This window comes from Triturus cristatus, chromosome 3_1, assembly GCF_964204655.1.
Source record: "Triturus cristatus chromosome 3_1, aTriCri1.1, whole genome shotgun sequence".
Taxonomy (NCBI): Eukaryota; Metazoa; Chordata; class Amphibia; order Caudata; family Salamandridae; genus Triturus; species Triturus cristatus.
In genome coordinates, this window is record NC_140583.1 from 625,129,577 (window position 1) to 625,154,562 (window position 24,986).

Consider the following 24,986-nt stretch of genomic DNA (forward strand, 5'->3'; position numbering starts at 1 on the left):
CAGTTCTCCATCTATCCGGACTTTACGTTGGCGGTCCAGGAAGCGAGACGGAAGTACGTCCAGGTGAAACAGAAACTGCTCAAGGCCAACGTCGAGTACGCCCTGCTGTTCCCAGCCAAACTGTGGATACGCCATCGAGACCGCACGATCATCTGCACCAACCCGCAGCAAGCGGAGGAGTTCCTCAGATCCATACGACGGCCTTCCCCGGCACAAGACGGCGGGGACGGGCGCTCAGGATCCCGGTCGCCCATGGGGGATGACTGAGAATGGAGCATTGTACTCATAATTGATTAGCCACGACTTGCCATGTACAGGCTGCGCACCTTTGGGGCGTCAAGGGAAGAGACATTCTGAAACTATTCTGCGGCAGGGAGGACACTGGACGGCTTTGCGGACTGCTGCCGCATATACGTAGCCATGCAGGAGCTGCAAGAGATGAAGTTGCCTTGAGTCTACGAAACCAATGACAGATGAGTACCTGGGTCTGGGGCTGAATTGTTTTGAGGAAATACTGACTGTGAGAGTATCCTATATGGTGAGGCTTGTTATGACCATCACCCCATCTTTGGCATCCACGCCTGGGACTACCACATAACCACCACAATCATCCATGTGGTTGGTTTCTATGGTAAGGTCCATAGTTCCCAGATGATGAAAAGCCACCTTTGGTGGGTGATGGGAACTTAACTTCTTGGCAAGCCCCAGTTGGTCTTTTGTTTCACTCTTTCCATTATATCAGTTTTTTCACACAGAACTCTAGACCCACAGTATTCTTTGTATTATGAGGCTTGTTATGAGCCATGGTACTAGGGCCTGACCGAAATGTCACATAGATTGGGCTTGCAGGGGTCTATCGTATAAGGGGCGGGCACCCTCAACCCTGGCCCTCCTCCGTCCCAGATCTGTTGGGGAGGATACAGGGAGCCCCCGCCGACCGGTGGGGCATGAGGGTTTAAGAGGCACACCAGCAACCCACTATGGGCGGTCCCCACTACCTGTAGATAGGTAGCTCTGAAAGCATTTGAAATTAGACTGTGTTTCTTTTTTTTGTTTTTCTTTTCTCCTTTTTTTTTTTATTGTTCGATGCTATTGTTCAGTTACGCTTATATATTATTGTTGGGGGCAGTGGGGGGAGGGATGAGAGATGCCGGCGCATTTGGGGTGCTGATGTGGGAGGGTAAACTGGGAGGGAAGGGTATGGGAGAGCCTCACGGGAGAATGGAAGTAGGTCATTGTATGTTTGCGTCTCGATGCGCTTTTGGAACTTTACAACACTGCAGGACGACAGCAGGAACTGCATCACAATACATGCCACAGTGGGAGATTGTATCGTATGCCGCGACAGCACGAGCGACCGCCCCTGATACTGGATCACAAGCATGGCAGAGATGCGGCGGGACTCGGTGAAATTCCTGTCATGGAATGTGCGGGGACTGCGGGACCCTAGGAAGAGGAGGCTAATCCTCTCTTACCTTGATCGACATGACATTAGCATTGCGGCACTACAGGAGACACACACTGACCCCAGATGTCCCTTGACCTTTGGCAGCAGGTGGGCGTCCAGTAGGGTTTTTTCAGCTTACTCCACGTATGCACGAGGTACGGCAATCCTGATCAAGAGAGGGACCCCTTTCAGATGTGCAGGGACGCGAAGCGATGGGGGAGGCACATTCTGCATGATGTGGGGCACCCTCGGAGCACACTCGGTGGTCATCATTAGCTATTATGGCCCCAAGACAGATAGCCCTGACATTTTGAACGGATTGTGGGGACAGATACTGGACATTGGGGCCACGCACGTGCTTTGGGCTGGGGACTTTAATACGATCTGCGACCCTGCGAAAAACCGGTCTGCGCACTTGCCTCAGCACTACACACGCAGCCAGGGAACCTTAAAGGGGTTATTGGCAGAGGGTGGGTTAGTTGACCTGTGGAGATATAGACATGTGGAGAGACGAGAGGGAACCTTTCATTCATCAATACACGCGTCCTGGTCGAGGCTGGATTATTGGCTTGGGTCCCAGGGAATATGCCCTTGGGTGTGTGATGTTAACCACCTAGCCCGCACACTGTCCGACCATGCCCCGGTGTGCCTCTCTCTGGACATCCCTAACTTGACCACCAGCCCAAGGTGCGGGAGACTTGCCCCTGAAGCGCTGCTTGACAAGGTATTCAAGACGGAGCTAGGAGAGGCTATAGCTGACTTCTTTGAGCAGAACAGGGGGCCGGTCGAGCGGGTGGGGACAGTGTGGGAGGCGATTAAAGTGACCATGCGAGGGATCTGTATGTCCAAAAGTTTTGGGGTGCTGAGGGATATCCGACGTCGGCTGCGACGGCTGGAGGGGGAACTCAAAGAATTGAAGACGAACATCTGGCGGACCGAATCTGGGGAGAGACAAGCTAGGATGAGGGAGCTACTGACTGATTACTCTGACACGGCAGAAAGAGAGGTGAAGTTTAGAGGGAAGTATGCCCAGGCACGACGTTATGGAGAAGGCGGCAGACCTGGGAAAGCCTTGGCTCAGGACATCAGACTGCCCCGGCATGCTAACTGTATTCTTGAGGTCGAGGATGGGGAGGGCAATAGCCATTATGACAGTGCCCGGATTCTGCAGACCTTTACTGACTTCTACGCGGAGCTCTACAGCTCTAAAGGGATCAACGCAGCGGACTTCCCAAGCTTTTTTGGGGATATCACGCTGGGGTTTCTAGAGGACAATCAGAGGGAGTTTCTTTGCACACCATTTTCGAACGATGAACTGAGAGAGGCGGTCCTTCAGTTACGGTCCGGAAAGGCGCCGGGGCCGGACGGCCTACCGAGCGACTTCTATAAGTTATACCTTGATCAGCTTGTCCCTGTTCGGCAGGAGGTATACGCCGAGGCACTGGAGACGCAGTCACTACCGCCCACAATGAGAGAGGCCCTTATTATGTCAATCCTGAAGCCAGGGAAACCGGCTAACAAGTGTGACTCATATCGACCTTTGTCCCTCATAAACGTTGATAGTAAAATCCTCACAAAACTGTTAGCTAACCGACTGAACCTACTGATGGATAGATTAGTCTTACCGGATCAGGCGGGCTTTATTCCCGGGAGATCCACTTTCCATAACCTCTGCACCCTCTTTTCGATCATTCATCAAGTGGCCCCGCAACTGCCACTGGCGGCTGTCTTTTTGGACGCCACCAAGGCGTTCGACTCGGTGGAGTGGGAATATTTACATGCAGTACTCCGCTGCATGGGGTTTTCGGTAGGATTTTCTGCTTGGATTAAATTGATCTATGCTGATCCGGTGGCTCATGTGCAAATTAACGGGCACACGTCTAAGGCTATACGCGGGGTACTAGGCAAGGGTGCCCGCTGTCGCTGCTGCTGTTCGCTCTGGCGATGGAGCCATTAGCGGCTAAGGTGCGCCAATATCATCAGGAGAAGGCTCTAAGATGTCTGATGCGCCCCATCCTGATTTCGTTGTATGAGGACGATGTCACCTTATATGTCAAGGACCCGATGCACATTAATCCGCTCCTGAGAGAGTTTGTGCGATTTGGGGGACTTTCTGGAATACAGATCAATTGGGCAAAATCCCAAATCCTTCCTCTCACGCCGGCGGTCACCCCCTTCATGGTAGACTTCCCGTTGGAGTGGTGCGACGCGACTGTTCGATACCTGGGTGTAAATGTCACCCTTGATCGGGAGGAATTGATTCACGAAAATTATGGACGTGCTATCGACAAGCTGCGCGACACCATAACCAGATGGATAGCCATGCCACTATCCATCGCCGACCGGATTTCTCTGGTCAAGATGATAGTGCTACCTAAGTTCCTGTACTACTTTCTGAGTATCCCCTACTATCCGGGACGCCCCTTCTTCACTACCTTGAGGACAGAACTTCTACAACTGGTATGGGGTGGTAAGCAGCCACGGATTAAGTGGTAGACGCTGGCCAGTCCATATGCGGCAGGAGGGCTTGAGTTACCCAACTTTGAATTATACTATATGTGCGCGCAGGCGCACTATGCGTACTACTGGTTTAATGGCCCGAAATATACCGCCCATTTGGCAACGGAGCATTGGCTGGCTGACCCCGTCCCGATAGAGGGAGCACTCTTGCGACAGACTTCGCGATGCGAGCGAGTCCCTACGACTGTGGACTGCACGGTGCGGGCTTGGCAGTGGATTGCACACAAAATGCAAGCCCCAATGATATACTCCCCCCATTTGCCGCTCGTGTTTCATCCCCGGCTGTCCCTCCTGCAAGAGGGTATTTTCAAAAAATTCAAACGACAACGGGGCATCCATACTTGGACAGATTTGTGACGATCCTCCACCAAATGGTATGGAAACTTTCCTTTACGCTCGTCTAAGGGAGGGGATGCGGGGCTGCACTCCGGGATACCCGCAGGAACCGTCGGCACTCTCCCAGTTGCACGCACTATTGGGGGTGAAAAATGCATCTCACTTGGTGTCCATCCTATATAGATCCCTCTATGTAGAACTGAGCGCATCGCAGAGCGATGCCCGAGTCAAATGGGCGCAGGAACTGGGACAAGACATCTCGGATCGGGAGTGGCTCTATTGCTGCATGCAGACAGAGAAAGTGTCTGCTAGCAACAGGTTGCGGATCACACATTTCAAATATTTGCAGCGATATTATTATACACCCGCTCGCCTGCACCGGTTTGGACTGCGAAGGGACGCCAGATGCGACAGATGTCGAGCTGATGGCGCTGATTTGCTGCACTTGGCCTGGAGCTGTCCGGCCCTTCAGGAATATTGGGAACAGATATTTAACGCAGTCGGGAAAATGCTGGACACTCCTCTACCACCGAGACGGGCTGATGGGCATACTGGGCTATACGGAGCGGCTCCCGGCGATACACAGGAAGTTCGCCTCGTTTTGTTTCCTTCTTGCTAAATGGAGGGTGGCCTGTAGATGGGGCAGAGGGAGGGCGCCTAAGTTCAAGGACTGGCTAGAAACGATGATATTTTGGCAGGATCAGCTTGCCCTGTATTCTGACCTCCTTCTGTCGGCGTCCCGACCCCGAGACATATGGGGTCCTCTGAGGGGTTATCTGTTGCTAGCTCCATTGGAGACTGCTGCGGATCCCCCTTCCTCCCCATCCAACTAGACGACTAGGCTGCGTGGGACGACGGTGGGAGGGACCTGAGGAGTGCCTGGGTGATGGACTGCTGCTGGGTGTGTCGGCTGAAGTTTCTGACGCTTCGCGCTGTCTGGACGCCGGGGGGGCTGGTTGGGGGCTGCGGGACACGAGGGAGACTACGCGGCTTGCTGGATGTGCTGGTTGGCTTGTCGCTGGGGCATGAGGGGTTGGGCATGCCGTGGAAACCTCCACTGTTGGACTTATGCGCTCAAACCTGTGTTGTGGTGTTCTGGTCGCTCTTTGGGTTAATGTGCTGCTTTAATTTCTGTACCACTTCCACTGTGAGGCTAGTTGGGGTATGTTCTTAGTTTTGTTGTTATTTTAAAACTAGGAGAGGGTGGGACCCCTTGTCCCATTAAACAACAAAGCCTACATGTATTTCTTGACGCGGCCGGCCCTCTTGGGTTGTTGGCGATTCGCTGTGTATGCCTATGCTCTTTCTTACTATAACACGCTGCCGGCCAGAGATTGTTGTAGGCATTAAGCTGTGTAAGGCCATTATATGCTAAATAAAGATTTGGAAAACTTAAAAAAAATAATAATAATAAGATCTTTCGAAGTACTACTGAGAGAGATTACACTATGAGACCAACTGTGGATCTAGAAGACTTGATCTGTGAGAATCCTTGCTCGGCGCTTCTAGGAGAACTTATATTTTGCTTAGCCAACTGTAACTGTGTATACCTTTCTAATGGTATGACCAAGTGTCTGATGGTTGTCTTGTGGAAAAGCTTATGCTCAAAACAGTAGGCCCGACTTGGTTTTGATGGCAAGCTATAGAACTGATTGGTGCACTGGACAACGTTATGTCTCGTGCCATACTCTTGTCTACTTGTGATGAAACATTACAACAAAAGGCAGTTGTTCTAGATTATTAATTGTAAAGAGCATTTGTTAAAGTCCGTAAACTTGTTGATATCACATTGTATTATACGCTACAGACAGGTATTTTGTTACTTGTAATCTCACAGATTACCATAGTAAGCAAGGGTTTTTGGCATTGCCCACCGACTCTGACAAACCCTGGGGGGGTTCACTGTGATTATTCTTGTTAGATGCTGTTGAGAGGGTGTTAGAAGGTGGTTCTGACACTATGGACCGCCCGGATTTTTTGCTTTTTGAGCACCTAATTGTTGAGCTTCTACTGTGGGAAGCCTCATAAATTGGGACTCACCCACAGTGAACTCAGGATGTAAGAGACTGCATGGGGATTTTACTGGTGTTCCCCTGGCTTGACCAGGCCACTGCGCAGCAGCTGGAGTAAGGGACGCCGGGCTGGTTACATGCAGACACGTGTGTACATGCGTGTGCACACGTGTACGGGCTGCGCAGGGGAGATTCCTAGCGTGCGCAGACCAGGAGCAGCTACAAAGTGAATGGAGTGGCAGGACTTATGCAGTATTGGGTGGTGACATGGAATAGGCTTTATACGCTGGAAAGAAACATGCCAGGGAAAGTCAGTGTGTTTTACTGTGTTTTCACTTCATTATTCCCCTAAGGGAATGTGGGGCCCATGGCTAGATTACCTTCCACAAGGCCTACAGTTTCCAGACACGCACTAAAGTCCATTGTATTGGAGGTGAAAAGAAGTATTCTGCAGAGACCAAAGTGATATTTGTACTGCTTTTGGGTCGTCCATAAATGTCATATTTCTCTGAGTCACTGGCTGGGGTCTGGCCCTGGCAGGTTAGATTAATGCCCTTTCTTCCCTGAGCAAAGATCTTCCCTCCAAGGAAGGGAGATAGGTGGAGCTACAAGCCAATCCATCAACCGCTGTCGTGGGTGCCAGGCACCAAGCTGAAGCCAGGTGAAGGCAGCACTGGGGGAAGGGGAGCATGTGGCCAGAGACACTGGACGACGCCATGTTTGAACAAACCCAGAGGCTGGACAAGAAGGAGGGAGCAGGGGCAGGGACGTGATGTGTCGCTGTTTGATAGGACCAACAGAGACTTCCTGCCAGCCCCCTACTCAACTTTTAAAAATTGCTTGCACAGGAAGAGAAGCTCTCTCTGGGGTGTGGTCGGCTGAGGCTGAAGGTGCTGGTGCCTGGCGCAATGGGCAGTTGGAAGGAGAGACCCCCTGACTGCCCCCAGGACCCTATCAGCACCAGAAGAAGAGCTCAGGACTGGTGCACAGAAGCAGGGGCCTCTGCGCAGGGAGAAGAGAGGTCCAGAAGGAGAGCCTGGCGAAAGGCTGGCGCAGGGAGCCAGTGAAGACAGCACACTGCTGAATCTACCCTCTCAGAGACCCAGAGGGCAGAGGAGAGTGTTCCCAGTGGCTGGGGCTGGTAAAGAGGAGCATGAAGCGCCCTATAATGCCTCGCCAGGCATTTGGAAATCTGCCGTTTTGGTGCTTTGTGGCCCCCAGAGGAGGGGGGTCACCCTCACTTGTGGAAAGGTGCTGGGGGAGCTGCTGGAGAAGCGCAGTCTTTCCCCCCCCCCTCCCCCCAGCACGAAGAAATCTGCAATTTTGGTGCCTGGTGGCCCCCAGAGGAGGGGGTCACCCTCATGTGTAAAAAGGGGTGCAGGGGGGCTGCCGGAGCACCGCAGCCTCCCCCAGCATAAAGAAGAACAGTCCACCCATAAGTTTCACGGGGCATCTGACAGAATAACCCATCAAGGGCTCAGCCTGCCTTTAACACCTTCTAGGCTGGAACTTATGTTCTACAGCTGAGGGTGTACTATGAAGTGCATCATGGAGTGAAGGGCTGAGTCGGGGATGTCTGGAGAAGGGCATCCCCTGGAGGTGAAGTGGTGTAATTGCACCGAAACCGCATCTAATACCAGGTCCTTGCATTCTTTCTCGATAATTACTCTACCTCTTATCTGCCTGTAAGGCTGCGATTTTAAGAATTGTGGCTTTTCCTGACGAAGGCGTACTTTTCGCCGAAACGCGCGTAGAAGATAATTATATGGCCACTGACATGTTTTTATTTTGTTCAATTATTGTAATTTGAAGAATATTATTATATTGAATTTTTATATTGTGCATAAATGTATTGTTGAATTGTTTTTAAACAAAACTTTCCCTGATTCCGTGAGAATTACATTAACAATCAAAATTATTGTGGATTTTTTTAAGTATTGTTTTGGCTACACTATTTGGATACGCTTTAGATACCATTATACTAGATACATTAATTGCCTAGGAAGTTATTATTGCATTGTGTAATTGCACCGAAATGCATTTACTATTGGTTATTTCTTTTTAGGTGGACTGGAAGTCACATGTGTAAAGTGAAGTACCTGTGTAAGGTGATGTTAAGCTAAATGGAGTTATGTTGCTGGACCTTCCTGCTAGGGGGTCTGGCTGTATTTACGTAATCCCATGTTTTTACCTGTGATTCCTTTTAAAGTGAAGAGGTGCACTGCAGGAGAAGTGTAGTTGCCAGGAGTACTTCTTTTGAAGGGACTGTAAGTCACAGGTGTAAAGAGATGTCATAAGCCAAGTGGGGTTATGTTGCCAGACAGTCCTGCTAGGGTGTCTGGCTGTATATGCACAATCCTGTGAGTTCATCTGTGATGCCTTTAGGGGCTGTAATTGCAATGCATTCAAATGATCAACCAAGGTGATGAGTACTGTCATTCTAAAGTGTGCGTAAACATGGATTCTTGCTGCTGCGCTTAGGTGAGGACCCCAGACTGCTAGCCCTTAAGATATAGAGGTGCATACTTTATGGTCAGTAGGAGATGCTCAGTCAGGGTCATGTGTCACCAAGGCAGGTTTACCCCTTTTTAATGCTTGTTGAGGTAATGGGGTGGGTCGCCACTGGGATGGTGCCAGTGCGCAGGACCCTCGCTCCAGGTTATGTTCAACTATCTGCATTGGGGGCAAGTTGATGTGCATACATGGGAGTGGTGATACTAGACCCCACCCCCCCTTTGCGGGAGGGGTGGAGATGTTATGCAATGTCACAAAGTAATTCCAACAGCTTATGTATATTTGTAAATTGGTGCATAGTATGGAGTAGTGTGTGTTTAATAAATGTACTCTTACTTTTATAAAGCAAAGTACAGACTGGACAAGGAATTATTGAGTGTTATTTTTGTGCACCTGCAAATGGCGATTACTAGCCCACCCCACCTCCCTTGAGTAAGCCTCAGACTGCTCTGCAACGCTACCCTCTGAGAGTCAGGCGCTACAATTGAGTGTTTGGTTCCCAGTGAAGGACAAATGTAGTCATGTTATTTGTGCAGGCCTCACAGATGCTGCCTCGTTTTCCAACAGAGGGGTTGTATATTGTTTTGCAAGCTGTATTTGTATACATATTTGTAATTTTATAACTATAAACATGATGATTGTCATTTTACATACACTTGAATGGCCTGGGGTTAACTAAAATGTAAAGCTGGGAAAAGTCAAGCCAGACTTCAAAGTTTGATCTCTTTATTATGAAACATTATAACAAAGCCAGTAGGCCCGACCTACTTATTGTGAAAAGCATATGTTAAAGACACAGTATGCTTTTAAGGATGGATTGTGGCTGCACTGTGCTAAAGGCTGTAGGCAGGCCTTTAGCTACATGGAATTTCAGATTACCGTACTAGGCAAGGGTCAGTGGCGTAACACAGGCCCCTGCAGCCCCTCGTGGTGCGGGGGGACCCCAAGCTCCAGGTGGCCAACTTGGCACAATACTCTGTCCGGAGAGCTGCTTATTGAGTCCAGAGGGGGCCCCTCCACGAACCTGGCGGGGGCCCCCTCTCAAGTTTTGTTACGCCAGTGGCATGGGTTTTGGTGTTGTGATCCACCTGAACAAACCAAAGGGCTAGACGATTTGCACTATGGAACGCCTTATTCAGCTCTATTAGCAGAGATTTTATATTTCTTGGACAAGTGCATTTTGTGCATATTTGTAGTTTTATTATAGTATACCTGAAGACCAACACAGGAGGTCTGAGTTTGGTATGGTAAAAAGCCTGTGTATAATTAACGATAAACGCAGTAAGCCTGACATATTTACTGTGAAAATGATATATTAAAGTCATTATGTATTTAAGGATAGATTGTTATTAATCTGTATTGAAGCCTATAGGTGTTTTTTTTTTGTTCCATGGAATCCGACAGATTGCCATAGTCGGAAAGAGGTTTTGGTGCTAGTTGTCCCCTTTGACAAACCGTGGCATCAGAACATTTTGCAGAAATAGAATCCGTTTAAACCCTCTTAGGAGTGATGCTGTTTTGCTTTGACAACTGTAATTCTGTATACTATGTAATTTTATAACTGTATGCATGATGGTTGCCTTCTGAGAAAGCTTAAGGTCAGTACCTTTGGTTATGGGGTCAAGCCAATAATAATAGCTAGAGGCCTGATTGTTTCACTAGGAAAAAATATTTCCCATGCCATAGGTCTGATCAGTTTATTATGAAAAGTAATGATAAACACAGTGGGCCTGGCATATTCATTGTGAAAAACATATGTATTAAAGTGAAAGGGTATTTAAGGGTGGCTTGTTATTTCTCTGTATTAAAGCCTACAGATAATTATTTTGTTCCATGCAATGTCATAGATTACCTTTGTAGAGAAGGATTTTGGTGTTGGTTACCACCTCTCACAAACCATTGGGGGAGATGATGTGCACTGTAATAATTCTTGCTAGAATCTCTCATTAACTGTCTGCTAGGATCTTGTAATTTAAAAATAAAAACCAGTAAATGATATATAAATCCATATATATTAATATATGTCCATATAAAAACACAGAGGACTTTTAGGTTAGCCCTCTTACGTCATTGGTCTTCCAGAGTGTCATATACTCTCTGTTTCCATCCGTATTGCTGGGGGAATGGTCCAGTCATTGGCTCTCTCATTCACTGAATAATGGCATTTTCTGATCACATGTGTACATCCACCTGAAAATCAATGTGGTTCAGCGTCAGGGCTGGTTGGCCAGTACTTTTGTTTTTAATTTTCTCCTTTTATAGTTCCCCCTTTCATTTCGTTGCTTCTCCGCTGTTTTGTTAAGTTTCTTAAGCAGATACTACTGCTCTTCAGGCGGTGCTCGTAGGAGTCTCATGCTTGCCACTCATTTCATCTCCAGTGCAGCTCATGCAACATGCCCACTGCCGCTACACCAGGAGACTACTATAAAATGCTCTTGTCCATAGTTTAGCATTATTTTACCCTTCCAACAAGGCCAACACATTGGTTCTAAATGCGGCGGTCATGCTGGAACTTTAAAGCAACAATAAATTATTTACAATACCTCTGCAATACGGACACACGCTTCTATGTGTAGTTCCTTTATTGCAATCATATGCCCACCATGCATAGAAGGTCTCTTGTTTTCTTATTCTGTATTTTTTTGTTTTCTCGTGCACATGTTATAGAGTTTCTGAATTGTTTTACTACGGTTGTGCCAGAGGGTGAATGCAAGAATGAATCGTTGAATGGATGAATAGATGCATGAGCACAAGGATGAGTGGCAGAGTGTGTATATGGTAACTTATTGAGTGCCTAAACCCATCAGTGAAATAAAAGACACTTTCATTCATTAGCCAGATCTATTGGCATTGCCAGTGCTTGTTTTCAATCGTGGTAGCACAACAAAGAAGCGAGCATTACATTTAATATCGCTGTTCGGCCTTTCATTTAAGGAGCTCTATTTTCTTCTTCCTGTGATGCAATTTTGAAATCAATGGCTCCACATCTTGGGGCCCGGCTCCCTCAGTGAACAGAATGTAGGGCTGGTCTTTAAATAATGCTAAGACACGTACAGGGTCGCGATAAGTGCAGCCTATCGACCGAGTGTTGTATAAAGCAGATGGTCTCCGCTGTGCTTGGCCTCTAGTTACTGGCCAGAGAGAGGAAATGGGTGGTCAACCATACCATAAATCTTTCTGTGGTTGGGAAATTGCATTTTTTATTCCTTTGAAGCCCTCTTTTGCTTGAACAGTATGTATTTTACCACTTGATGTGTAGTCCCCTTTTGTAGTTAATGGCTAGTGCATTTTTTCAAAGAGTTTACTATGTGTAGTAGGATCCGCTAGGTGCAGGTAGGCGGGTGTCTGTGCCTTGTATCTGTCTATGTCCTGAGGATGTATACTTTGGATAGAGGAAAAATGATGGCCTTGTTCACAAAGATTTTGCCATGAACAGGTATGGCTTTCTTTTGTAGTACCCGTGGATTACTCCTGAGTTCCAGGAGTAAGCCAGACGTAACCGCTGGCTCCATCCTGGTTTAGTCCTGGAATTAAGTAGTAAAGCAGGAAAACTAGAAGAGTAAGACACAGCAAAATCGATGGGAATGCATCCACCATGTTTCTATTGCCTGTCGTTTCAAGGGCCTAACTTCAGTGTTCTGAACGCTGGAACATTGCAACCCTGGCATCCTGACACATTCACACACCACCTCCCGATTTTTAGTATGAGGTCATCTTTTTGCTACCTGCATTAGTGGAGATATCAGAACTATGCATGAAAATCACTCTCCGCACCCAACACTTCCTTCACCAACTATCAGTAATCTAACTCCTTTCATTGTAGGAGTTACGTCCTGCATTCATTTCAGTTTCCCCTCCACGATGAGGACAATCTACAGATGTCCACCCTTGCTCCTTTAAACATGGCGACCTTCTTTGAAGTGAATTGTTTGCTACGGTGTCTGAGGTAGCTCTAACTTGCCTCCGTACCGCCATGTCAAGGAGGTCTGAGACAAGCTCAGGGTGTCCAATGCTGGTCCCAGAGAGACAGATCCATGCCAAATTTTCATAACAATCAATGGCAATAAATAACCACAATGTCGATTAGCTGTGTGCTAATTTATTGTATGTAACTACCTTGAAATGATGGCATGGACCCATGTCTCCTGGATATACCTTGCCCTCTGCGGTTGCAGAGTCACAGAAAGCAGAGTGAGCATCGTGCATTAAATAGTATGCACTTGGAGGTGATGCCCTCTGCCTCGTGGCAGCTGACCCCCGCCATGTGACCCTTCACACATCCCAGACAGGTAGCCTCTATATGTAGGTGACCTGCTTGGGACAGCAGATATACTCCGGTCTGAAGGTCCTTTCAGTGCAAATGGCCTAACACAGGGTCTTGTCAGTGCACATGTGGCGAACTGTGATGAATGTGTTCATTTCAGACTAGAGTTGGTCCCTTGTGGGAGTTATTTCACAACCACCCATTTCCCCTTCTATCCCCGTACTGAGTAAGAGTGGGCACTAGATTAAACTCTAATATGCGCAGGTGATAGACCAGTTTACTGAGGGATCTACTCCTTTCACTGTTTGTGCTGGTCTGAAGGGGTCTTGGGCTGAATACCCGGCTCAATCAACAAATGAGAGAGTGACGTGCTTTGATGCCATTTGGGATGAAACATTTTCACCCTCGTGCCCCTCTGGGGGGAAAAACTTTATAAAGGGTTGCTTTGTAAGCACTTTATCGCTCTTCAGGTAAAATTATGTTTAAACTACTTTGAAGTCATTGAGAATTGGCACTGTACAAAGTGTGCCTTGTGGTTTGTTTCCTCAATGCCATAGCCATTCAGAAATAATGGTGTTACATTAAGGATAACTCTTTGGACGGGTCCCTGATTCCTTTAACGCTTTAAAGAGTTACATAAAATAAAGCTGATTCTGAAGTACTTGATGCCTGTGTTCATAAGTGTTTAACAAAGTATGGTTATAGTAAAGTGCCTTGAAATAGGAAATATCACTCAATTGTTAACCACTTCGATGCCACTGAGGGTTCTAAATAGAATACAACACGTGGCGTATTGTAAAGTACCCTGTGAGAGCCACATAAACACACTAAATATGCAGAAGTCATAGCAACAGTGACCCTCCTGTTGGCTGACCTGAGACCACAAGCCGTGCCTCCGGGCTGTACTTGACGTTGGCGATGTTGGTGGCCACGCAGCGGAACATGCCACTGTCCTGGGCCCTCAAGCTGGTGATCTGCAGCACGCCGGTGGGCAGCAGGGTGTACCTGGGAAAAAGGAGAGAAAACAGAGCACTGACTAGGGAGACCTCTCTGATGGGCAGAGATGGCAGGGCGCTATCCCAGATGGAACAGTAGCAGGCATGGTGCATTCATAATACCCAAAGTGCAATGCAGGCAAACAATAATAATGTAAACCAAACACAGTAAATGCAATAGTTTGATTGCAAATCCAAAACATCCAATCCCGTAATACATAAAAAAATCAAAAGAAAGTTCAATGAGCCAACGCTAAACCTACCACTGACAGTAACTCTGGTCCAAAGCCCAGTGCTAAACCCTATGTGTAACCCTAGCCCTGACTCTAAGCCAGTGCCCTTCATTTTTTTTTAAGGCCGCACCCTCTTGTCTAAAAAAAATAATCTAGCCCCCAAGAATCAAAAACACATTTTTCACAATTCCTCCTTATAAAGGGGCAGCTCTGATGAACAGGGTTAACCATTCAAACACTGCATTGATGTTCAGTTGTCCCTTTTCAAATGTGAATTCATGATTTCTAACACACCATGGTCAGACTGCTCTCCGGAACTGTAAAGTATTGTAACAGTATGATCCTATATCAGTAATAGGGGAGAGGGTCTTTGAAGGTTAATTGTACCCCATCCTCACCCTACTTTGACAGCTGCTCCCAGCCAGGACATCAGAGACTGATGTCCTGTTGCAGAGTGGTTCAGTGCCTCTCTGTTTTTTCTTCACTAAAAACAGCAATCTTTTCCGAATGATGCTCCTCTTGGCCAGTGCCTGACCCCCTCCACAGCCCCCCCACCACAGATCAGCCCCCCACCCACCCTAGTGTGAAGGCCTCTGCTCTAAGCCAAGTGAAACCTTCATCCTACGATCACTGCAGCCCTGAATCTAAGTGTAACCTGCTGACCTCCGTTTTACATTTTGACACATTCCACCACCTCATTTCCCAAAAAAGTCTTACCTTGTGTGCAGCGGAGTCAGATGAACAGGGAGGCAGGGATACAAGGGACACGAGGGAGGGTACATTATCACCAAAGTATTGCCCTGAGCAAATCACACTTGCAGAAACACTTAAAACCATGCATCTGGAATTAAACAGCTCACCACCCTAGCAGCCCACTACCAGAATCAACTGAAACACACAGCAAAAAATCAGACACCACATCCACTCACCCCCAACACTCCACTAACATGTAGGAATGTAAAATGAAACCCGTTCATGAGGTCCACCAGGACCACCATCAGACAGACTGACACGGCTGATGTTGGTTAGGAGGAGGGTCGAATGCGATGCCCCATGAGGATTCAACCACAAATATGCCTCACACGAGTTTAGCCACAGGTGGCAATGACTAACCTCCGCTTTGGAACGCGACCACAGAGAACACCCAACATCCAGCCCACCAACACTTTTACTATATTGAGCATGGTTGGTCCATGGACACTCAAATGAGGGGCACTCCATGGTCCAAACCACAACCACAGATAACCTCCATGCGCCAGGAAAAAACGGTGCTGGGCCACGTAAATTATTTGCCATTCACATAATAAAAACATGCAGCAAACATAACACTAAATAATATAAAACAGAATGTTCACCTTTACATTTTCAATATTTGTGCTCTAGGTGTTTTAGATGTAACTATTAAGAATACCAAAAAGCACAATGCTGGCAAAATCGTTCTGAGCTGTGTACTCATATGGTAGAGAGTGTCACTTGCATAAGCCAGCAATCGCATATGCATGCAGGGCAACCGCTGTGTCCTTGATAAAGGACCATGTTCCCCACGCTTACTATATGTATTTTATTATTTTTCCACATAGTACTAATACCAATTAGTGGTGTCAAGATTGTAAACTCCTAGCATACTGTGAATTTATCGTCCTCTGGTTGCTTGTTTTTGGTACCTGTGAACGGTGACAGAACTTGGATGTTGGGAGCTTAAATTCAGTGCAAGCGCTTTACACAATCTGTCCATGTGCCCTGGGATCCTTGTACTGTCTATGTGCCCAGCTTTCCTAACACTGACTGTCCGCATGCTCCAAACTGAGCATGCCACTGCCTGTCAAGGAGCCTGATTCCAGCTCCCTATCTGCCCATGCACCCATAGCCACTCACTCTGCCCATGCAACCTAAGCCCCTCACTCTATCTGCCCATGCAACCCTAGCCCCTCACTCTATCTGCCCATGCAACCTTAGCCCCTCACTCTGTCTGCCCATGTGCCCTAAGCCGCTCACACTGTCAGTCCATGTGCACCAAGCTGGGTTCACTGTCTGAGAATGAGCCCCCAGGTGTTCATTGTTTTGCCACATTCTTAAATTGAGGCCCCTGTCTATCGGCGTGCTCCAGATCCCTCACGGTGGAGGACATGCTCCTCAAGCCATGTTATGCTGTTGGTCCCTGTGTCAAAAGCCTGCTCACGTAGTTGGCCACACACCACTCGTTCTTCACACGTTCTGTCCAGCCTGGTGAGGAGCTTCTATGATATGGGACTCTGTCAAATGTGAATCAGTAAAAAACACCCTACTGAGCACCCAGAGCAGAAGAGAGTAGTGTGTCTGTATTTCACAAATAGTAGGGCCACGTTTTTCCATATCTCCACTTCATTTCTTCATCTCTCTGTGCACTGATGCAGCTTACGAATAGTGTGTGACACCTAGAAAATTCCCAATAAATAATAGTGTCTCATAAAACCATCCTACTTGCCTTGCCTAGGTGTGAGTAACGAAAGACATCCTACCTTCCCTGCACCCAGGATATCAGAAACTAGTATTCAAAGTTCTTCACTTTCCCTACCATTAAAGTTAGGTTCGGAAGGTAAACTCAGTTCCGCACCCTATAAATGAGTATAGGTACTATCCTACTCTAACCATCCAAGGACTGAGTATTGAAAGTCACCCTACTCTTTGAGCCCCAGGGAACACTGGAATCCAGAAACTCTCACAATCCAAGGGCTGAGTATTGAAAGTCACCCTACTCTTTGTGCCCCCAGGGAACACTGGAATCCAGAAACTCTCACAATCCAAGGGCTGAGTATTGGAAGTCAACATAGGACTGAGTATTGGAAGTCACCCTACTCTTTGTGCCCCAGGGAACACTGGAAGCCAGAAACTCTCACAATCCAAGGGCTGAGTATTGGAAGTCAACATATTTCACCAGCCAGAAACTGAGCAATTTTTACCCCACCCATCCAAATACGGAGTATTGAAGCCATCTACACACACACATATATCATATTTCATGTACATTCACCTTGCATTGTCGGTGTCAATGGGAACTTGATTCCTCTCCCACGTAATGACAGGTTCCGGCAAACCGTGTATCTGGCACTGGAACCGTGCAACTCCACCTTCTTCTACCACGGCATTCTGGGGCAGGACATGGAAGTCCAACATGGCTGCAGAGAGAGAAGCAAAACACCACTTCAGCTAACAGTGCAAACAGAGAGCTGCTGTTCACCTCACCAGAGCACAGTTTACCATTGACACCCAAATAGTATATACATATCTCCACTAACAGATGCAAATCTGTATGAAAAGAAGTTATTTTGCATATTTTATTTAAAAAATGTACTTGTTTTTAATAGAAGCAACGACAGGTTATTCATATTATATATGAAAGCATAATTACTACCCAACAACCATTCTGTGGTTTTCATTGGAAAATATATTCTTGTATTTCATTGAGGCAGTGACAGTTTGTTCGCGATATCTTAAAGCATAATTAATATCTCACAAGGATCTTTAGGGAACATAATAATGACCCATTTTTCTGAAAAGGACATAATGAAATACGTAACTAGGCAGTGTATATTGAAAGCCGGAAATTATTTTATTACATTTTGCCACACATTTGTAAGGGCTTATTACATGGTACATATTTTATTGCGCCATAATTAACGTGTCAGTAGCACATTGACATCTAACTCTGATAAAGGAATATCTTTCCATACTGATATAACTTTGAATCTGAGGAATATCTCCTCTTTTATTGGCTGATTTTCTATATTAGTCGCCCTGTTCATAAGTCTTGTGTGAGGTAAAACTCAGATACTGCTGAGATTACTACCCTTGGCATCCACAAAAATCTCGCAAAATCACCACAAAGTGCAAGACGGCTGTTATTTTTTAAGACAGTCACTTATTGACATATTAGTCAGGTCCGTGGCTGCTTTTTATGGGTTTTGTAACCCAAACACATTGGAATAGGGGTTTTGTCACATCGATAGTTGAGTATCGAGGTATTGATCCCGTCCATTTGCATTTAGAAAGGTCATCCCCACCAACACATGGTTATTTCTGTTTTAGGACTATCAACACCTTGAATAGGGGTTTAGTCCTTGTCACAGCTGGTTATGCATATGGCAGTGTGAATTCTAAATATCGAGTAGGGAATATCGTTATACCTCAATATCATAGCCAAAATATCGACAGGTAACTTTCTATATCAAACTCCATACATATATACCTTGATGATATACATTCTCAAGGTATATTGATGTTAAGTTAAGAATAGTAGCTCTATTCTTCCATATATATGAACTTACTTTTCAATATTTTGGTGCCCCACATTTTGGCTACAATATTAAAGTACCAAGATATTCCTGTACTCGATATTCCAGATTACAACAATGTAAGGCAACAATTTGTCACAGAGGTCAGGCATTTTCTGAATTTACTTGTAATGTTATTTCACTATAATGTGTGACATTTGGGAGCAATTTGTGTTTGGGTCACTTTGGCCAAATGAAGTTTTCCACTTTTTCTGCACATGCTTCCCCCGTCTTCCCCCTTCTATGTCTCTTTGCCGCCATGACTTGAGAATGGAGGCACCTGCTTCTATACATGCATCGGTTTGGCTGTATTTAGGCCACAGTCAGGCTCCTTCATGTGCACAAGAAAGCATGCATGTGCATAGAGATGCTCTAACGTGTACACGCATGCCTGCAGGTCTGTAGGTGCACGTGTATAGACACACAAACAGTCTCAATCTGAACCCACGAGGGAGAAGATGTACCCAGAGGAAGCAATCATAGCACCGAGGGGCAACGTTTGGGCATGAATTTAATTCAAAATCAATCTGAATGGGAGAGAAGAAATCTGAGGATGGTTGCTTTAAAGGTGGCAAGAACTCAGCAGTCTCAGCGGGCAGAGGAGGGGCAGTGCATGGCTGAAGCCGGAGAAGGAAGGCGCATTGGTATGGCCCATGGGCATCATGGTGACAGTGTACGCTTTGTGAGGCACAGACAGTGAAAGAACATTTTACTCCAGCAGAGCAATGCACAGTCTATCACCCGGTTCAGAAACCGGTGTCCTGCACACCCTGCCATTCACAGGAGACGGCAAAGGTTTCCAAGATTGAGCGCAAATGACCTTCATACTAATCTACACTGAATGTCACTCAGCTCCAACAAACATTGGACAAACCTAATTGATGAACTGTCTGATCAAAAGGGCCCCCAGATTGAGAATGTGCTGCAATGTCGTGGAAATTGTGGTTGACTCTATACCATTGCAAGCATCACGTGTAATATGAAGATGTGTGCGAAAGGCAACATCAGAAGAAGGACGAGGGTGCAGGGAAGTTTCTCAACTTGTACCTTCACTAGTTGAGACCCCCCCCCCGCACATTGGGAATACTCATACATCTTCAGCATATACCAGCATCATGAAGTATAGAAGTGTGTGTGGGTGTGCTACATATATTCATTCATTCATATTGCAGGCCGAAGGAGCTACGAAACTTGTAGCCTAAAACGCACTGGCCACTTGAAGGCACGTGCTGTTTTTGAAGGGTGGAATGCTGTAAACAAATGTTATTTTTATATTCTACATTTATTACTCCCTACAGGATATTGTAAGCCCTCTCTTTTGTGTGCTTTTAGAACAGTATGTTTTCGGAAAAAAAAACGGTTTCCAGTCCTTTTTTAGGTCTCGCCTGAACCAGCGCATGCACTGGTCTGGCGAGACTTATTGAGAGGGCTCCAAAAAGTGCTACCAGGCCAGCCTAGAGCTACAGTGCCTGTGCGCAGGCACGCGCGCCACTTTTACCGCGATTACTTTCACTTTAGCGGCCACACAGTCGCTTTGATGTTTGATCGCGATCACTTTCACTTTTGCAGGCGCTTGGCATAGCCAATAGGTCTCACTTTTGGGACCTTATAAGTGTTTAGTTATGCAACTGTTGCATGACTAAACACTTATAAGGTCCCAATGGCGAGACCTATTGGCTATGCCAATGCTTATTTTATCTGTGACCTGTTGATGGCTTTTGATGAAAAATCCCATGCCAAAAACTTTGCTTTATTTACTCATGGTGTGATCACGAATAGGGATGTACAAAGAAGGTGATGAGTGTGATTGGTTACAGAGATCCTCCAATCAGAGCTTAGATCACACAGTAGTTGAACTGATTCCATCCAACCCAGGACACAATGTCTTGTGACCACTAGGTCTCTGCTTCAGAACTCAACACACAGCCCTCTCGCCCTTCTTACGCGAAGAGTTGTGCCACAGTCTGTATGAATGTACAGCAGGGTTGGATTGGGATTAAAAATCGGCCTGAGCACGCTAAAAAAAGTGGCCCACATTTGCATATTGCCTTTCCGCAAAACACTGCTTCGGCAAAATGTTATAAAAAAAAGGGGGGAGGGTGCAAAAAAATGCACAGATTAGTTCACACTGGTGAAACACACCTGAAAACAAGTGAGGCCACTTTTGCTCAGGCCCCCTGCCCCCGCTCAATATGCATATATTCATTGGCCGGCCCAGCGAGAGAAAGGGAGTGACACCTCTGCCCATTGATAAAAGGGAGGTAATGGACGCCCATCTGCTTCCAGAACGGCCACTCAGGTACCCACTGGGCCAGTGGAAGCATCCGAATAATGCAGAAACCGCACAAATCGGCCCCCCAGGCGGCTCAAAAAAGCAGCCCACAGCTGGAACTCAGTACCAGCCCCACGACCATTGCCCGAGTGCCCGCGTTACCAATCCGGCCCTGATGTACAGTATTCTGGTACAAAACACACGTTTCCTTGTTTTTATTAAAAGGCGCACTGATATTTTGTGTTGTGTTTGTTGGCTGCAAATTAACAACAGATCTGCTCGCTCTGAGCAGAATGGTGAAGCGGCAGCCATGGGATCCCGTTGAAGCCTATTATTCAATATTTATAAAGCGCTGCACTCTTTGCTGCATGATGAGTGATGTGCATACATCAAACAAGCTCACAATGCAGGCCACACTGTTTGCAGGCAGAGCACCGGTGGTCTGGTTAATGGAAAAATACTGATTGATTTCTCAACAATGACTGTAAAAACCTTTAAGGTCTTCTATACAGGAGACGCAATCCCTGTTTGCATTTCACGTTTTATTTAACCTTGCTTTCTCCAAGAGTATTTGCTTTTTTTCAGCATGAGGCGCCTCCCGGTGTCTGGGACGTTCAGGTAGCAGGTGGGCATTCATGACAGAGCACGAATAAGGTTGCTGAGGCCCCTGCGAGTTTCTCACAGTGACTACCAGAGGGTATTACAGGTGTGCAAACTACATGCACATCCAATCCTTGACTTCTCTGTAGAGAGCACTGTGCGATGGCCACGTGTGGGCTAATTGTGTTACAGAGGTACACAGCTATTGAAATATGGACCGCGCCAAAGGAAACAAAATGCAGCTCTACAGGTGAGTAAGCGAGCGAGTTGTATGTAGGGGGGAAATACTTGAGTGCAGGAGATGAAGAAAGAAGCACCAGCATTGGCACGTCCAGTAGGTCTGATTTGTTTTGGGCGTGTTGTGGGGCTGCAACACCAACAGAAAACTCACAGTGAGGCACCCAAATGCTCGTCAGGTTGCAGCTATGTGAAGTGCAGGATTTTAGTCTACATGTTTTAAGCCACTCCCTCAATTACATAGGCCACTTCCCTTGGGAAGAATTTGTAGTTGTGCTTCTTCAGACACAACTCTTTTAGACACCAACCGCCCCCTATTTTTCATCCCACTTAAAGGACTGCAAGGTTGTGACCTCCTCGGACAACTCCGATGTGTCCAGAGGCACACATGGAGGAAGCATGAAGACCTGTAACTCCTACAGTGGGAGCAAATAACAGAGGCTGAGGGAGCACAGCACATACATAGACCCTCACAAGTGTTGACTCATGCTGGCATTGGGGAAAGGACTCTTTCTTCCAGAAGAGCGGTTCGCTAACCCAATATGGCCCTCTGTGCTGCAGTGAACATTGCCCACCTGATGGCGAGTTACCTGTATGAGGCCTGCATCTGTGGAATCAGTGGGAAATGATAGCACTCAAGTCTGTAACCCGAGAGATGGCTCTGGTGTTAAAGGTTGGATCTTCTGCATAAAATCAGGGGTAGCCCTGTGTTTAGGGTACAAGGTAGATAGCGCTACTGTCCAAAACCCTGAATTTGAGCGAAGTTTGTAAATTCCTGAGTAGCACTGGAGGTTAAAACCACGACATTTTGTCAGCTTGGAGACAGCAGTGTTTGACGCATTAACAGCTGAACAAATGGCGGGAGACTTCTGCTGCCTGTACCAATGTGTTCACTGTAACCAGAGGATTGGGTCTGTTGTCGAGAGCTGGGGACCTGTAATATAACTGCGTGACTGCTGGAGGACTAGCAGCCTGGAAATTACTGCCTCATTTGCATAAATGATTCATCCCAGAATGCACTTGTGCTGCCTTTGCTCCCCTGCATTGTTTTCTGTCCCCTGACAATCATCCGACCTCTCGCCTAATGAAGGACACGCACATATATAATGGCCATGAGGCTGTTAGGGGCCAGAGAAGCATCTGGACACAGCCAGGGAGCTGGCAGAGAGCCGCGATCGCGGTAATTAGGCCAGAATGAGGTAATTAGGCCAATCTTGGTGAATCCTCCGACAGCAGAACGGTTCACCGGGAGACGAGGATGGGTCTGTGCCCGGCCACAGCGGGCAGCTCGTGCACTCGCTATTATCTTCGCGCGCTGCCCCCTGTTGAAGATGAGGCGGGAAAGTGCTCGGCGCATGCTGATTCGGGAGAGGCGACGCTGCCGTGTCCACGGGAGGGCAGGGAGCGTGGATTTATAGAGAAGCGAACAATGAGCGCGCAGAAGGTCTATCTGTCACGAGGCACTGGGGTGAAGGGGCGGGAGCGGGGGCTTGGCAGTCCACGCCTCCATTGTCACGAGCCTGACAGGGCCACGTCTCTCTCCAAGAGCGGCAGCCCTGCCATCTGGCACCCAGGGCCACGGACTCCCCATGGGGGCGAGGGCACCGCCCTCTCATCTCCCTATCACCGCTTCACCATCCAAGTGACGGGTCCTCAGGGGAAATCAGAACGTAAACTTCACATAGTGGTAATGTAATGTCACAGAGAAGGAAACCCGGACCTCGACCTCCGCTTCCCAAAAATGAGCCTTTTGACACGAGGGGGTGGGGGGTCCAGAAAGCCCGTGCTAACGTCCCTCGTGTATACAAATGCCTGCCCCACGACAAGGACACGTCCTCTCTTTCTGCTTCCATTACTCCCAGAGAAGACACTTAGCAAAATGATGGCCAAGGGTGAAACGTGAACCTGCACCTAATCGTGTTGACGGCCGCGTGACTTCAATGGCGGGCGCGCTGTGCTGCCTCTGCTCCAAGCTGGAGGCCTGTTTAATCTGTCGAGCGGCGTGCTGCATGTTGGGATACACGTGGAGGGTACATCATGAGCTGGGATTTGAGGCCGCGGTGAAAGATGGTTAAAGCAGGTGGTGAAAGGGGCTTCCCAGCCTATGCCCCGGATAGGTTTCTGATGTGTATTGGGTGTTAATATATAGTATACATTTAACTCTGGGACCAGTGGGTGCTGTACGGGAAGACTGGATTAGGGTAGGCTGGAATGCGGGGGAGGGGGCAGAGGGGCAATTCTGAGAGTTTACAAAGCCTGGATTAGATCCACTATGAACTTCAACTAAGCTTAGTCAAGGGTAGCAGCTGCGGTCACTGTCTTTGCCTTTGGTACCCCAGGCCTATTCTTGTTACTCCTGGTCTCAGTGGCCATGAAGGCCTGTGGCAGGAACAGAAAGTAAACAGCACTTTTAAGAGATCAGATTACACCCTATAGTTGCTCTGGCATCTTGCTGTTCTCCTACCCCCCACCCCCGCCCCCTCCCCAAGCAGGCAATATAAGGCTGCTGAGGGGTCAGAGTGGGACATGGGACCAACCCTCTTATGACTGAGGTCACAGGGCAAGTGATGTCATAATTAACAGTGGCCTTTCGATGAATCAGCTTCCATGGGTGATACAAGGTTCACAGTCGGTCAGTCTTGTGCCTGTGGACTGGAAAGCTTGTTGTTTAGGGTGAAGATGGAAATGCTCCTTCAAAAGGTGGGTTTTTAACTCCTTTCTAAGAGACTCAGCGAGTAGGGAGCGCAATAAGCGTGGGATGACATTGCTTAACTTCAAACCGTAGATTTTGAAGTGTTTCTTTCCTTGAGTCTGGCTATATTCACAGATGCCCAGTTTTTCCACTGGGAGGGAACACTACAAGGCTAGTAGGTCGTGAATATTTCATTGCATTACAATTGTCCCTGTGTGAAGTGATTGTACATGTATTCAGTCCTTCATGGGTGATGTCAGGTATGTCAGCTAAGTGGATGTTACTGCCGCCACCGCTCTCCTGTGTATAGAGTCGAAGGTTAGGGTTTTCAGAAGTTAAGCACCTGTGGAATCCCACCCAAGATCTACAATTGCCAATTCATTTAAGAAAGAGCGGGAAAACAGTGTTTATCTCCAGAGCACAGCAGTAGAAGAGAACTTCAAAGCTCGGTGTGATTAGTGAATGGACTAAGTATATACTAACCAAACCAACTTCGCTACAGTGCAGGTCTAACTACAGTGGCACATGCACTAAGCACGGGAAAGCACACCCCA

General features: G+C 47.3%; 1 protein-coding gene across 1 annotated transcript in view; it reads right to left on the minus strand.

Annotated features, from left to right (window-relative positions):
- The window catches only part of IGDCC3 (immunoglobulin superfamily DCC subclass member 3), a 406,359-nt gene that overhangs the window by 144,753 nt on the left and 236,620 nt on the right, over positions 1 to 24,986 (minus strand). The window contains exons 3-4 of the mRNA XM_085644584.1: positions 17,332 to 17,476; positions 13,968 to 14,098 (exon numbers count right to left, since the gene is read on the minus strand). Of these exons, the coding sequence (XP_085500710.1) occupies positions 13,968 to 14,098; positions 17,332 to 17,476 (276 nt within the window). The remainder of the gene's footprint in view (positions 1 to 13,967; positions 14,099 to 17,331; positions 17,477 to 24,986) is intronic.